General features: G+C 41.5%; 1 protein-coding gene across 2 annotated transcripts in view; it reads left to right on the top strand.

Annotated features, from left to right (window-relative positions):
* LOC143804386 (mucin-like protein) overlaps nucleotides 1-17505 on the top strand; it is a 96557-nt gene that overhangs the window by 22543 nt on the left and 56509 nt on the right. Inside the window, exons 3-5 of one of the 2 annotated variants that reach the window (XM_077282431.1) lie at nucleotides 3327-3382; nucleotides 4913-6988; nucleotides 8307-8429. In XM_077282431.1, coding sequence (XP_077138546.1) covers nucleotides 3327-3382; nucleotides 4913-6988; nucleotides 8307-8429 — 2255 coding nt within the window. Of the gene's footprint in view, nucleotides 1-3326; nucleotides 3383-4912; nucleotides 6989-7860; nucleotides 7922-8306; nucleotides 8430-17505 lie in introns of those variants that run through there. The other variant, XM_077282433.1, reaches the window with a different exon arrangement.

The raw sequence follows: 17505 nt of genomic DNA, 5'->3' as shown, positions 1-17505 counted from the left end.
GGGGGGAAACCAGAGACTTTCGGACTACTTTTCAGCTTGCCTGGATCCAGTTGCAATGGACGCCTCTTCCTCCCGCATGAGAGCAGCAGTTGCAGCACACGCCCTCCTGGACAGGACTACTGACATCAGTGGAAAAACCATTGGAAATCCTGGCTCTGCATGACATCTCAGCAATCCTCAGCCAAACCCAGCCAAAACATCTCTCCACCGCCAGGCATCTTCGCCTCCAGTGCTCTCTACTCCTGCCCAACAATGTCACCATCTCCAGATGCACAGTCCTCAACCCGTCCACTCTACTCCCACTCCCAAGGGGGGATACAGATATGGACCCTCAGATAAAAAGTCTGCATGGGATCTGAATTTGCTCCGGACGGATGACCATGATTGCTTCAGCATAATGCAACAGGAAACAGCAGGACTACCCAAGGTGGCAGAAGAGCCACTGACCAACCCAGGGTTGATCCTCTCTGTGGATGGCTCCAGATTTGCAGATGATGAAGGAAGATTCCACACGGGATGTGCAGTGACCAGCGATCAAGAGATCCTGTGGTCCAGAAGTCTGCCGCCCAGTCTGTCAGCCCAGGAAGCAGAACTGATAGCGCTGATGAAGGCCTACCAGATGGCAGAAGACAAGACTGAGAAAATGTATACCGATTCAAGGTACTTGCATGGCATAGCACACGACTTCGGACCCATCTGGGCTGCAAGGGACTTCATCACAGCAAGCGGAACAACCGTGAAGCATCAATGGAGCCATTAAGGACCTGCTGAACACACTTCAACTTCCAAAAGTGGTGACAATGCTAAAAGTCAAAGCGCATGGAAAACTGAACACAGTAGGGGCACGAGGCAACAACATGACGGATATGGCAGCCAAAGAAACAGTCAAGGGAAGACAATATGGACAAGTGGAAGAGGTCGTAGAGCCGGACGGCTACTACAGGACGGCTGAAGACAGGAAATCTGACAAGATGACGTCCTGTGATCTGCTCAAAAAAGCTGCAAGAGCAAGCCCCAGAGGACAAGAAGGAATGCTGGATGCAGAAGAGAGCAGCACATGAAGAATGAAGGGTATACTCAATGGACTACAAACCCTGTTTACCCCAAAGCATGTACCCTATGGTGGTCCAGTGGGCACATGGGCCCACACACAGATTAACGACACAGATGAATGATCCGATTGGTGCTTACTGGTTCGCTCCAGAAATCTCCACCCTAATAGCCAAGTTCATAAACAGCTGTCTGACCTGTGGCAAATGCAACCCTGGAAGAATGAAGAAAGTTCCCACTCATCGTCTTGCCAGACCACTGTACCCCTTCCAGAGGATCCAGATAGACCACATCCAGATGCCGCCAAGAGGAGGTTTCAAATATGCCCTTGTGGTCGTGGACGTGTTCTCAGGATGGCAGCCAGAAGCTTTCCCAGTGAAGAACCAGTCAGCAAAGACTACTGCAAAGAAGCTACTCTCAGAGACGAGATATGCAGCCATGGGGTCCCAGAAGTGATAGAGAGTGACCAGGGACCCGCATTCACAGCAAATCTCACACGAGAGATCTAGTCAGCAGTAGGGTCAGACTTAGGCCTACACACTCCCAATCACACTACTCAGTGTTAGGCACACTCCCAGAGGCCCAGAAGAGCTGTTACCATATGAAGTTTTGTTTGGGTCTAGTCCCAGATTAGGGGTACCCTTCCCTCAGCAGCTGATTATGTAATATGATACTTTGTCTGCTTATGTAATTGAAATCACCAAGAAACTTGCTAACATCCATTCTCGAGTTTTTTTCTTCATTGCCAGATCCAGATTCAGTGTCCGGTATGCACTCCTAGAAGCCAGGAGACTGGGTGTTGGTGAAAAAGCTTGAAAGGAGAACACCACTCGATCCCAGATTTGATGGTCCTGCTCAAGTGCTGCTGATGACACCAAACTCTGTGAAACTGGAGGGAAGACCCACTTGGATCCACTCATCGCATTGCAAGAAAGCTCCCCTACCAGAAGATGACACCCAAGCCAGAATGATGTTGTGGATGCCCTGCCTGACCGAAAAGATGACCTACCTGATAAAGACTACACATCGCTCACTACACATGCTATTGACTAAGAGACTGATTGCAACGAACCCCCGTTAGGGACAGATCTCCTGACCGCCCATTTGCGAAAAGTCTGTATGGAGTGGGGCACAGGCGTTAGGCTTGTGTCAGTTCGCCGACAGCACAAAAGAGTTGCAGCGCTTTGGGACAGGAGGCTAGGATTAGGGCAAGTGATATCTAAGGGGGGCTTGTGATAGAAATATATATATCATGTAGATCTCACTTGCATGTATACTCCTCTATAATCAAATATATACTTATATACTCTTATACTCACAGCTAATATATACATTATAATCAATGGTTTAAAATGGCTGACAAACTGATATAAGCCAGACAGACTGTATGGGGTTTTTCCATCTTAAAACCAGGAATTCGGGTCAGATGTCTGAAATAATGCCTAGAATATAGCTGAATCTTGCTGAAACGGCAGACCAACAGTGTCACATGTCTCAACTTTGTCCTAGACACAGAACTCAAGTTTAGTTGCTTAATCCGCAGTCATATGAGCATTAATCACCATATTCCATATATGTTTAGATAACCAATGACAGACGAGCTAGACAATATGGTAATTAACTAACCACCCCTGACAACCCCTAACCACTCCTTTCTATGTGAAAATATAAAACTATGTATGTACAATAAAGTTTCAGTATTGATGGAATGTTATTGACACAGCATGGTGTGCAGTCTCATTCCTTGATGAGCGCTCAAAATACTCAGTCTAATTGGGAGCGGCCACAGCACACACAGGGATATATTTATCCAACCCTAATATTTCCATAACATACATATTGGTAGCAATCCAAAAATCCTAAAAATCTGTCCAGAACCTAAAATGGTTTCTCCAGGACTATAAAAATAACGACCTATTCTTAGAATAGGCAAAATTTGGGGTCATCGTGAATTGGACAAAGACTTTTGCAGGACTCAGGTATAATTTTGCATTATTTCTTCTCCACTTGAGCAGTCCGGCTCTCTGCATTAAAACTCATTCCCGACCCTGATGGGGGCTTGACTAACTTTTCATTCAACTCTGTCATCAGAAAACTTATATTCAGCTTTGATGTCCTCCATTTCCAACTGCGCAGGGACAAGATACATTGGAGTCTATGGAGATTTTTAGTGATCTACCGTAGTTGTTTTTGTTGTCTTATGCCCTTGGCTACCTGTATGTATGCCCACCTTGTAGATGCCATTCTTAATCGTTATTCTTTTCTTTTTTTATGAGGGTTTCATTGCTCCTGCTGACTTGGACGTCAATGACTGGACATTATGTCTTAGCCGGTAAGAACAATATTAATTGCATTAGTCGTCATTTAGATATGATACATAAAATATCAGTTATTATGTACAGGCCATTTTATTATCTGGATCAATGTTTGCCAACCTGTTGATCTCCATCTATTGCAAAACTAACCCTCCCAACATGTCATTCTAGGAATTGTTTTATTGCAACAGGTGGAGAGACCACCGACCTTGATGATGCATGGGTCATTTCTAGGACTTTGGATAATGTAATATAATTGATTTGTATAAATACAGAACATGAAGTCCTTATACATTTACAGTGAACTGGTATTAACCATTATACCACAGACTACATGGGGAAGGTTTTTTTTATTTTCTTAGGAATGTAAAATGCAGCAATTATTGGATTTCATTCATTGTTTTAATATTTTTCATTGAATCCAGAACAGAATATTCAGACCAGTTGTACTAACTTTATGAGTGGGACAAAGGGTTGACAAAGTAGCAAACCAAGGGAAAGGACAAAATTAGTCACCATATTTCACAATACATTATTGAATAGTTCTCTTAACACCCAATGAGGCTGGTGTACTTACTTTGAAAATCGATATTAGAATGGTTGTATAATTCTTTTGCAATATTTAACTTAATCTTTAACCATCTAACCTGATTGACAGCTCCTCAGTGTCCTTCCTTCTTGCAGCTGTTCAATCTCTGCCCATCTAGCCTCATTGACAGTTCCTGAGTGTTCCTGATGCTGCTCAGATCTCACACTGCTCAGTACAAGCTGCAGCTATCAGTCAGGCTGGGTGGGCAGAAACTAAATACACCTTGACTCATGAGCTCTCTCCTTCTATAGCAGGACTAGATGTTCTATGAGATCCTTTTACTAACAGATGCAATGCGCAATCTGGTGACAGATCCTCTTAAAAAACAACTTAGATTGGTGAAAGATGGAGGGAGTCAGGAAAAAAGCAGCAAAAATGCAGCAGATCCCACTACAGATACATTACAGACTGGTCAGGTGGATCTGGATTGGGAACTGAACGTATGTGGATGGGATAGGAGTGGAGGGAATTCTGGGCTTTGTTTTAATTAGTTATTTAAGTATGTAATTAAGCAAATGACTCGGTATCCATCAAAAAGAAACCTTGAAGGTCATTTTGAAACCCAATCATTGGGCACCAAGAGAACTTGACCAAACCATGACCTTCTGTCTCTTCACCAATGTACTTTTCTCAGGAAACCATTGGTGGTCCAAGTTTATGAAATCCAACAATATGATCTATCACATATCAGAAGATCATTTTGACTGGATTTTAGAGATGAGCAAAATGATTGGAATTTGGATTGAGTCACAGAAATGAACACAGCCCTGATCCGGTTAACACGTAGAACCAGACTAGGACATGTGCCGGACGAGGGTAGTTCCACTCTTATTGTTCATCTCTACTGGATCTCCCCTTTGCTAAGTTATATAGACTTGCATGTATGATGATGACGACCCCTCTGTACATGATCTTATTTACTTCTCGCCTAAAGCAATTATTTTGCATTCTCTTCCAGCAAACGACCTGTGTTCGTCAAAGGGTCTTCAGTGTCACAAATATGCGGACTGCATGAGCACCATTAGTGGGGACTACTTTTGCGTTTGCAAAGATGGATATTCCGGTAATGGAGAAGCATGTACTGACATTAATGAATGCTCCACCTCACTTCACCAGTGCCACCTACAAGCCACGTGTACAAACACACTTGGAAGCTACTCGTGCCAATGCAAACCTGGCTATAATGGAAATGGTTTAAATTGCACAGACATTAATGAATGTGCCAGTGGTAATGGTGGGTGCCACCCTGATGCACTTTGTACTAACATACCTGGAGACAAGACTTGTCAATGCCGGACGGGATACACAGGGAATGGACTCAATTGTTCAGATATTGATGAGTGCAAGAAAGCCAATTTATGCCACTGGAATGCCACTTGTATCAACAGTCCAGGGTCATTCCTCTGCACTTGCAATTCTGGGTTCAAAGGCAATGGTAACTATCTGTGTTTGGATATAGATGAATGCACCGATACCCCTGGAGTTTGCGCTCGTGCTTTTGGATTCAGTGGGTGCAAAAACCTTCCTGGATCATACCAATGCACATGTTCAACTGGATATCAGAATACGGACAACAGGTGTGTGGACATCGACGAATGTGCCAACCGCATATGCAGTCCGTTCTCCACCTGTACCAATTCCCCGGGGTCTTATAGTTGCATTTGCCAGGAAGGTTTTAATGGAAATGGCTTGACTTGTGTAGACATTAATGAATGTGTGACGGGCAACAGATGCCACGCACAGGCCATCTGCAGCAATTTTCTGGGTAGCTATAACTGTACGTGCAGACAAGGCTTCTTTGGAAATGGAATTGCTTGCTCTGATATCAATGAATGTCTACAAGATAACACATGTCCTAGTGAATCCACCTGTCGCAACACAGAGGGATCGTTCCAGTGCGAATGTGCTTCAGGCTACATGATAAATCAGAGCCGGTGTGTTGATATAGACGAATGTAATATTGGGATCTGCAGTCCTGATGCTTCATGCCAAAATTTCCCAGGGAGCTTTAGATGTTCCTGCAAAAATGGTTTTACAGGAGACGGAAGAAGCTGTACAGATATAAATGAATGTGGGCAAAACAATGGAGGGTGCCATGCCAGTGCCAAGTGCACCAACCTCCCCGGATCTCTATCTTGCGCGTGCTTAAGTGGATTTTCTGGTGATGGCGTCAAACAATGCTTGGATATCGATGAATGTGCGTCGAACAATGGCAACTGCCTGTATGGAGCCGCATGCCTGAACTCACCCGGTTCGTACCGGTGTCTTTGTGCCACCGGTTTCCAAGCTGTTAACAATACGTCATGCCAAGACGTGGATGAATGCGGCACGGTGGCTGGGGCCTGCCAACTCAATGCACAGTGCTTTAACACCTTTGGGTCTTTCTACTGCGAATGCCGATCCGGATTTAGTAATAACAATGGACTTAGCTGCAATGACATCGATGAGTGTCTGAGCGGCCCCTGCCACGGACAGGCCACGTGTACCAACACGTTTGGTTCATATGACTGCAGATGCAATAATGGGTTTGAAGGAAATGGCTTAAACTGTTCGGATATTGATGAATGCAGGAACCAGTTGACCTGTCATGAAAACGCGTTGTGTTCCAACTTCCCGGGAAGTTATAGATGTCAGTGTTTACTGGGGTTCACTGGTGACGGATTTCTATGTAAAGACATCAATGAATGTTCATTAAGCAATCGTACCTGTATGGAAGGCGCCATATGCATCAACTCGGCGGGATCCTATGTTTGCTCGTGTCTGAATGGCACTCTGGTCCTTAATGGCAGCTGTTCTCAGCCGTCTACTGCCTGCAAGCCGCCTTGCCACCCTAAGGCTCTTTGTCATGGCACGGCCATTGGATACAAGTGCGTATGTGATGTAGGATTTCAAGGCAATGGTGTAGACTGTATAGACACCGATGAATGCCTAGAAGATGTGTGCAGAGATAACACAACCGTCTGCGTGAACACCGTGGGGTCATATATGTGCATCTGCAAGTCGGGCTTCAGGCTTAACGGCTCTCAGTGTTCAGGTAAGACTTAGTGACTTCCGGAGGAACAATTAAAGGCGGTTTCCACTATACAGATAGATAAACCTGTATAGATAAGTCTTCTATCTGCCATTTATTGTGATTTTTTTTCTAGTCGTTCTTAAAGGATCAGTCTCTTAAAGATACCCTCTGCTCCTATGTTCTATCAGGACTTATGTGTGGAGGGGTCTCTGCCTAGAATCATTTTTTATGATACTGAAGGGAGAGCACCTCTTATTCTTGTGCACCCAGATAATCCGTGCACTACATGGATGACTACACAGCAGCTTAGTTGATAGAAGGAGAAGCCAGTTGTGACAGCTCCTTAATTATACTGCACATATTAAAGTTGGGTTGTTTTACCACTATATTACACGTGGGCTTATGACTAGGGCTATCACTATAAGTTTTCAATTTGGCCACGAAATTCGACTTGCACTGAATCGATATCTACAAATAGCCTCCAATTGCCATAAAATACATGTATGTATGATGAATCACACTGATCAGACAAGGAATCACTACCAGCTATGTATCCCCCCATGATCCTCACAGACTCTCCTATCTTTCCCTATCAGTATCATTTTATCCTCTTTTCCTCCCATACTAATCTTCTTCACTGCTATACTGTCACCCTTTGGAGCCAATTATTAAAGGAGGATTCCTATCTCCAAGATCCTATTCAATATTAAGTAGGTGTAATAATATTGGTAAATACATCCAATTAGAAATGTAGTATAGTTTTTCTGATTCAATATGTCTTTCATCATGCGCAGGCATTGCAGGACTTTAGGTATCCATGGTTACGACCATTAGGAACTAGCTAACTGTCACTATATCAGTGTTCGTAACCATGGATACCTAAGGTCCTGCAATGTCTGTGCATGATGAAAGACATATTGACTCAGAAAAACTATACTACATTTCTAATTGGAGGTATTTGCTAATATTATTATTATTATTACACCCACTACATATTGAGATAGAATCTTGGAGATGGGAATACCCCTTTAAGACTCCAATAGCGCACGCTTGTGCTACTCCACTCTTGCTGCAGAACACAGTGCTAAATTCATTAAGAGGTGCATGCCATTTAATTAATTCTGTGCATCTTCTGATTGGCGTGCGCCTCAGTGCGCTGAGCTAGAAATGCTGCTGCTAATGCTGATGCGTTTCGGCCTTTTGGTACATAGGTTGCCATTGATTTTTCCAGTATGGATTGTGAACATGTGAAGGTAAAAGTAGACCTAACATGTATGGATTCTGTGCATTTCATATGTAAATATCACGTAACAGCCTGTTTTTCACTCTAATCTCACAGACATTGATGAATGCACCGCTAACCGCCACGACTGTCACACCATGGCCAACTGTTACAATACAATTGGTGGTTATGAATGCAAGTGTAAGATTGGATATCAAGGAAATGGAGTGAATTGTACAGGTGAGTTAATATACGAAGTCCTGAGTGTGTTGTATAAAATCAGTAATTAATGTTCATGTATATATTTTATAAGGGATTATACGTTTTGCCTAGACTTCATTATGATAAACTGTAAACCTAATTTTGGACCCCAAATGCCTATAAGGGATCCCATGGGCACTAGTAGCTAGTCAGTGAACTTTTACATTTACATACTTGACTTTTAATACATGTATATCATTTTATGGACTTTGTTTTGGAATTCTGGATCATTAAAAGTATGAAACAGGCTCCTTATGTTCAGTGGCAGGATTACAATGACAAGTAACAAAAATTTAGGAGATTTCACACCTGACCCTGCTTCCCCTTCTTTCACATTGACTTTTGCACACACTTGTTAGATGCTTCAATAGAAAAAGTCAGAGTCTGTTCATTGCTGCTAATGTACATGTGCATTTCCTGAAACAATAGGAAATTAGAGTCTAAAAAATCCCTAGTGGCCAATGTGAATATTGCAAGACTTCTCATTTTTATTTGAACAAAGATTGCTATATGTGGAAAAAATTATTGCCAAAATTTTTAAAAATTTTTAATTTAAAACAAGAAAACCTTACTTGATGTTAGGGTATACTATATATGCAGGGTATGTAAAAGAAGTTATATATCTGTATATATAACCTATATATCTGTACATATCTATATCCATCTATCTATCAATATACATATATATATACTGTATATATATATATATATATATGTATATTTCCTATGGTCTCTGGATCTACCTAGTGATGACAGTTTATCACTACCATAGACAATACTTGACTATATGTGAGCAAGGTGGGAAACAGTGCTCCACAATATATAATGTCACATTCATAGTGTAAATACAAAGCTAAAACAGATAAGTTATTGAGCAGTCTCTCAGTTGACTAATCAATTTCGTAAAGTATACAGTTGTGTGAAAAAGTGTTTGCCCCCTTCTTGATTTCCTATTCTTTTGCATGTTTGTCACACTTAAATGTTTCAGATTACCAAACAAATTTAAATATTAGCCAAAGATAACACAAGTAATCACAAAATGCATTTTTTATAGAAGGTCTTTATTATTAAGGGAAAAAGAAATCCAAACCTACAGGCCCCTGTATGAAAAAGTGATTGCCCCCTCCAAATAGTAAACCCATAAATGAACTGTGGTTCATCACATCTTTGGAAAGCGGAGTTTAAATTCCCTAGCCACACCCAGGCCTGTTACTGCCACACCTGTTCTCAATCAAGAAATCACTTAAATAGGTCCAACATGACAAAGTGAAGTAGACCAAAATATCCTCAAAAGCTAGACATCATGCTGCGATCCAAAAAAAATCTGAGACAAATGAGAAACAAAGTAATTGAGATCTATCAATCTGGAAAAAGTTATAAAACCATTTCTCAAGCTTTGCAATGCCAGCGAACCACAGTGACAGCCTTTATCCACAAATGGCGAAAACAGGGAACAGTGGTGAGCCTTCCCAGGAGTGGCCGGCCGACCAAATTTACCCTAAGAGTACAGTGACTACTTATCCAAGAGGTCACAAAAGACCCCACAACAACATCCAAAGAACTGCAGGCCTCACTTCTATCAGTTAAGTTCAGTGTACATGACTCCTTCATAGGAAACAGACTGAGCAAAAATGCATGGCAGAGCTCCAAGATGAAAACCATTTCTGAGCAATATGAACATAATCTTCTAAGTTTTGCCAGAAAACACCTTGATGATCCCCAAGACTTTTAGGAGAATACTCTATGGACTGACGAGACAAAAGTTTAATTTTTTGGAGGGTGTATGTCCCATTACATCTGGTGTAGAAGTAACACAGCATTTCAGAAAAGTAACATCATACCAAAAGTAAAATATAGTGGTGGTAGTGTGATGGTCTGGTGCTGAATTGCTGCTTCAGGACCTGGAAGACTTACTGTGGTAAATGTAATCATGAATTCTGCTGTCTACCAAAAAATCCTGAAGGCCAATATCCGGCCATCTGTGCGTGACCTCAAGCTGAAGCTCACTAGGGTTACGAAGCATGACAATGACCCAAAACACTCCAGCAAGTCCACCTCTTAATGGCTTAAGAAAAACAAAATTAAGACTTTGGAGTGGCCTAGTCAGAGTCCTAACCTTAATCCAATTGACATGCTATGGCAAGTCGTTAGAAAGGTGGTTCATGCCCGGAAATGCTCCAATGTGGCTGAATAACAACCATACTGCAAAGATGAGTGGGACAAAATTTCTCCAGAGCGTTGTAAAAAACTAATTGCCAGTTGTTGCAAACACTTGATTGCAGTTGTTGCTGCTAAGGAAGGCCTAACCAGTTATTAGGTTTATCATGCAATCACTTTTTCCCACAGGGCCCTGTAGGTTTGGATTTCTTTTTCTCTTAATAATAAAGACCTTCATTTAAAAATTGCATTTTATTTTTACTTGTGTTATCTTTGTCTAATATTTAAATTTATTTGGTGGTTTGAAACATTTAAATGTGACAAACATGCAAAAGAATAGGAAATCAGGAAGGGGGCAAACAATTTTTCACACAACTGCACAACTGCAGTCCAGGAGCAGCAAAAATGCAAAGTATATAGTTCACCCTCCTCACACAATGTTGCACTATACTTACAATAAGATGTCAGGAACCACTAAGATCCACTATCCAGTTGATCTGTCATATCCATCATGCATAATGCTAGTGAGAACAGGACCAAACATATTCTCCATATTTTGCTAAATGGGATCTATTTTGATGTGTTCTCCTATGGGTCATCTAAACACTGGAGTTTTACAAGAACCTTTCTATATGCTTTATTCATTCACTCCCATGATTATATATTGGATCTGTTATAATGATTTCCTGGTTTGGAATATCCTTAGAGGCATACTAAATATATGCTCTTATTAATGACATCGTATTATTGCTACATCTGATATTTCACTGTTATTGCCTAATGAATAAGAGACTGCCAGTACAGTGCTTAATGCTATAATATGATTAGGGTACTATACCGTGCCCATTGCAGTACCTAATGGTTTGAACATCACACAGAGCTATTCCAGTTACTAATATGTCCTAAAATCTACCTAATAACATAAGTTAGTCATTTGCATTGTCTTTTCTGTGTTAGTTTCTTCCAATTCATCACTTAATTAATGATCAGTATATATTCATAAGGAGAATGTCACCATGTCCTGACACTTATTTTGATAACAAATTATAGACATTGATGAATGCCAGACACATAATGGAGGATGTCACCAGAAAGCTACCTGCACAAATACGCCTGGAGGCTACAACTGCTCATGTCTAAAAGGTTTCATGGGCGATGGCAAGGAATGCTGGGACATTGATGAATGCCAGGACTATAGGAACGTCTGCAGTAATTATTCACGCTGTGCCAACACCGCAGGTTCTTACCACTGTGCCTGTATGCAAGGATTTCAGGGGGATGGCCTCACCTGCACTGATATAAATGAATGTTTAAATGGACATGTTTGTGGTAACAACTCGGACTGCGAGAACACCTTTGGATCTTATATATGCAGTTGTCAAGAAGGATTTGCACCTGCAAGTGGCATCTGTGTAGATGTGGACGAGTGCCTCAACCAGACTGTCTGCCATGAAAATGCCAGTTGCATTAATATCCATGGTTCATTTCTATGCAGGTGCAGATCAGGTTTTATGGGAGATGGTGCAACCTGTGACGATATCAATGAGTGTGTCTTAGAACCCTCTTTCTGTCCACAGACATCGACTTGCTTTAACAGTGCTGGCTCCTATCATTGTGCATGCTGGGAAGGCTATGAAATCAATGGAAGTGCCTGCAATGATATCGATGAATGCTTAAACGCTACCAGTTGCCCACCTTATAGTCTGTGTATCAATATTCCTGGCTCATATTCCTGTCTTTGCATTGATGGCTACACTGGAAATGGCTCATATTGCGAAGATGTAGACGAGTGCATGCAGGAGAATCTAACGGGCATATGTCACAATAGTTCTCAGTGCATTAACACAATAGGCTCATACATATGTCAATGCGATGTAGGTTTTCACTATAGTGATGATATCTGTATAGACATTGACGAATGTGCTCTGGGTATATCGAGTTGCAGTATACATTTCATTTGCGTTAATACTGTTGGGTCTTACATTTGCCAGTGTGAAGAAGGCTTCATCAATGATGGTGAAAGTTGTATAGACATTGATGAATGTCTGTCCAACCATACTGTATGTCATAACTTGGCCTCCTGTACCAACACACTGGGATCATATAGTTGTGCGTGTCATCCCGGATTCTTTGGGAATGGTGAGATATGTGATGACATTGACGAATGTTTTAATAGCTCAGCTTGTCGCCATCATATGGTCTGCCGTAACTCACCAGGTTCGTTCTATTGTCTTTGTGACAAAGGATACACATCCCAAGGCGATTCCTGTGTGGATATCAATGAATGCCTAAACAAAACGGCCTATTGTGACTCTTCAGCCATTTGTGTAAATGTTCCCGGATCATATTATTGTACCTGTCCCCCAGGGTACATTCAAAAGGCCAACACATGCCATGACCTAGATGAGTGTACCACGGCATCAAGCATTTGTCCCAGGCAAGCTCTCTGCGTGAACACCCCAGGATCCTACTTCTGTAGATGTGCCGAAGGTTTTGCATCCATTGGAAGCATCTGCACAGATATTAACGAATGCATGTTGGCCAACGGTGGTTGCCATCTAAACGCTGTTTGCAAAAACACTGTTGGAAATTTTACTTGTAAATGCAAACCTGGATTTCGTGGTAAAGGACAGACTTGTGAAGATATTAATGAATGTGGTGTTTCTGATGTTTGCGGGGAAAAGTCGTCATGTATCAACCTTCCGGGATCATATGAGTGCAGATGTCAAAGCAGCAGCTGTCTGAACAGTATAAACAACGGTGTGTGCTTCAGATTTAACCTATGTAATGGGACCCTGTGATGTGGCCCGTGGCGTCCGACCTGCAGGCAGGACGAGCTGAGCTAAATTAAATATAGTTTGGGGGAAAAGAATCAAAATAACTCACAACTTTGGCTTATGGAATGCAGTGGGTAGTCCTCATCAGGGACTGATAGATATTGCTGTATGCACAGTGAGTGAGACCACCCACAGGACTTCTAACCATAGAAAAAGAATGGATTTAAAGGGAACCAGCCATCAGTTATTTCAGGGAGGGACCAATGGCAATAATGTATAAGATTTAATATTGTCTCACTATATTGCTTCATTGCAGAAAAATTCATACTTTTAGTAATATGTAAATTAGATTGCAAGTGTATGGTATGTTGAAAGTGCACTTGCAGTCCAACCCTCCCCTCCTGGTGCTGATTGATTGGCAGTGGAGACAGAGGCTGCTGTGTATGACAATGTCTACAGACAACAGTCTCTGTCTCTACTATCAAACAAGCATCATAAGGCAGAGAGAAATGAAGGGGAAGCTGTGGACTGCAAGTGCACTTGCAACACTCAGTGAACTTGCAGTCTAAATTCACCTATACATTAAAAGACAGATTTATTTTCAATGAAGCAACAGATCGTAACAATCTAGCTATTATTTTAATTGTTAAACACTGACCTATACTTTACCACCCTTTGTTGCCACCCTAAAAGCTGCTGACAGGTTCTCTTTAAATGAATAAAAGAAAAAAATGTAACTGAAAATTTCTCAGCTCATCGTGCTTTATAATATAGTGAATATAAATTGTATAGCGTGTTTGCACTTTGAATCCATTGTAAGAAAAACGCAATATAATATGACAAGTTTGCTTTAAAAAATTGGGATTAAGGTCTTAGGTATTCACAATTTCACAAAATATCTGTAGCTAAATATTCTTTACTGGAAAAAACCTTATTCCCACAAATTCTAAATCATTGACCTTTTTAAAGAATTCTGCATTAATAACTGTGGTCCCCTATTCAGGACTCTCATAGAGAGTAGGTAAGGAGTGCTTCTATCTCTGGAGGACTCAGCATATATATGCATTACACATGCAGCACAATGGATACATGAGCTCAGTGTAATACTTCTGTTCTCCTGTTGGAGTGCTGCAGGGAAGTTAAATATTTCCTGGCAAATTGCTGGGAGTTCCAACTGCACAAAAAAACCCAGTGAACAACTTATCTTAAGGAGACCATTGTAAGCAAAAGGATTATGTTCATTTGAGGGATAAGAAGTGGTTTGTATGGGGGGAAGGTAGCAAAAAAGTACAAATGTGAGGACGTTAGTAGATAACAATGATGGCCTAATAACTAGAGATGAGAAAACACATTCGTAGGACCCTGATCCAATAGTCAGGTCAATATTTCATGGTGGCCCGATGGGAAACATGCAGTTCTCAAGACTCCCATCCTGCCGACACGGAGTACTGACCTGGCTGGTAGACCGAGTCCCGCAAAAAAAGAATAGCTCATCTCTACTAACAAAAAATCAGTTCTGTTATAAAATGCCTTAAATATTTTGTACAATGTGTTCTTGAGAGATTTTTATAAAGAATATTAGGGACTGGCCAAGAATATTTCAAAGGAGCATTTCAAATCAGTAACGTTTAGAGAAGCTCTCCATCTATTTTCACATATTCTATGAGATATTTAGCAAAAGGGGTTGTCAAGTAAGAAAATGTTTACAAAAAAAGTAGAAGGAGTGTAATACCTTGCAAATCTCCTGCCACTGTCATGCCGATGCTTCCCTGGTCCTCCATTGGGCTTCAGAGATGATGTTGTGTGTTACTGTGAACGCATACCCAACGTAACCAGTCATTGGTTGTATCTGTAGCTTGATAGTGCCTTGTTCCAGCAGTCCGATATTGTGCTTTCATTCCATCACTAGAGTCAGGCAACACAAGACTGTGGGGGACAAGGAAAGTGGTGGTACTGGAGCAGTAGATGTGTGACTTTAGTACTTCCTGACCCCTAGATAAGGTTCCAGCTGATAGACTGATTGGTTACTATGGACGTGCTGCCTGTCAACCATGTAAGAGGTTGTAGTTCTTAGGAAGTGTAGATTTAGAAACCAGACTTCTCAAATTCAAAAAGTAATATTTAGAAACCTTATAAAAGCCAGATGACACAGGTTCTATGGGTTTAGTGACAGTGGGTGTGCTTTCAGGAGGAGCTTGTTACTTCTGACCCACAACATCAGTCCACACATACACTCGGGACAGTTTTGATTTCTCTCAAGAGTATTTATTTTCCAGATAATGAAAAAGTAGCTTAGCAAAGTTTTGAGTTAAGAAGCTTCATCAGGCATCAGCTACATGCAGTTACGTAAAAGACGTACATTACAATAAGAATCAGAGGTGGTTTCCCGTCAAGACCCTCAACTACGCGAAGTGATGCATGTGGCCCTCATTGCACCTGACCCTACTGTGCTTTGACCTTTACTTTTTTATATGAATGCATTTAGCTAAAGCCTGATGAAGGGTCTAAACCTGAAACGTTGCTAAGCTACTATACAAGGACATGTGATGATTTTGGAAGTGAAAAAAAATTCACTTGAAATGGAACCTATCATGATTTAGCATGTCAAAATAAAGTTATGGCTATAGTGGCGCTGTTATACTGATTTAATAGATATCTGTAGGGAAGAAATCCACATCCTGGTTCTTGTTTAAATCACGTAAGAAGTTTTGGTGCGATACCCTTTTCATGCTTTAGGACGCAACAGTAGAGTGGGACCATGGGTAGAGTTGACGGCTCTGCAGTGGCCTCTCTGCATTTATACGAACCTCTTTTTTTTAAGTTTTTGCTTGCACACCTTCATTTCCCAGCGGTATTCAGCAAAATAATGCCGATGGTCGCGCATGCGCAGATTCAGACATCGGCTTAATTATGAGCCAAGACCTCAATTTGCATTGCAATTTTGCTGAAGTCCTCTCCCCTCTGTACCAGTCTGTCACTGTAAACCTGTTTACTGTAAACAATATCTATAACCCTGTATGTAACCCCTTCTCATGTACAGCACCATGGAATTAATGGTGCTATATAAATAAATAATAATAATAATAAAAGACCATCGGATGTCAATCTGCGCATGCGCTGCCACTGGCGCCATTTTGGTGAAGACCGCGTAGAGATGAATGTGCGCAAGCACCATCTGCAGCAAGGGCGGCACTGGCATGAATTTTAAAAAAGGAGGCTCATACAAATGCAGAGCGGCCATGGCAGAGCCGAAAACCCTACTTACAGTGCCACCTCAATGCACTAAAAGGATATTGCACCAAAACTTCTAATGTGAATTACACAAGAACAATTTAACAGATTTCTTCCCTACAGGTTTCTATTAAATCAGTATAACCGTGCCATTATGGCCATACCTTTAAACCATATTGTGATGACTGGTTGCTTTTATACCAGGAATGTCGGAGTGTTGATTATTGTGTTCTGGTCAGATGTGGCACAGTGCTGAAAGGAGGTAAAAGCAACACAGAAGCAATCAAGCCACATAACTTTCCATTTTGGCTCTTGTGACTGAAGGGGTGGCCTAAACAAAATTAACCCTTTTAACATCAGAACATCAGGTCTTCCTCCTAGATACATCTAAATTATTCAGCTGTACTACTAGATTTATTAGTAAAATCTTCAAAACAGGTTCTCTTTAAAGGACTCCCCTTGGATTTTTATCCACAAAGATCAACAATTTGGTCCACAGGCCATGCCAAGTACTGCAGTCTTCACTTAAAGGGAATCTGTCACCTCATTTTTTGCATATAAGCTGCGGCCACCGCCATTAGGGGTTTATCTACAGCATTCTGTAATGCTGTAGATATACCACCCCCTGATGTAACCTGAAAGATAAGAAAAACAAGTTAGATTATACTCACCCAGGGGCGGTCCGGTCCGGGTCCGATGGGCGTCACAGGTCCGGGTCCGGCGCCTCCCATCTTTATGGAATGACGTCCATGGAATGCTGTAGATAAGCCCCTAATGGCGGTGGCCTTAGCTTATAGGCCAAAAATGAGGTGACAGATTCCCTTTAAATGGGACTGAGCTGCAACACAAATCACAACCTACGAGCAAGAGTTGAAAAACACTCATCTCAG

This window comes from Ranitomeya variabilis, chromosome 2 (assembly GCF_051348905.1).
Source record: "Ranitomeya variabilis isolate aRanVar5 chromosome 2, aRanVar5.hap1, whole genome shotgun sequence".
Lineage (NCBI taxonomy): Eukaryota > Metazoa > Chordata > Amphibia > Anura > Dendrobatidae > Ranitomeya > Ranitomeya variabilis.
This window is presented reverse-complemented; position numbering and strand designations above follow the sequence as displayed.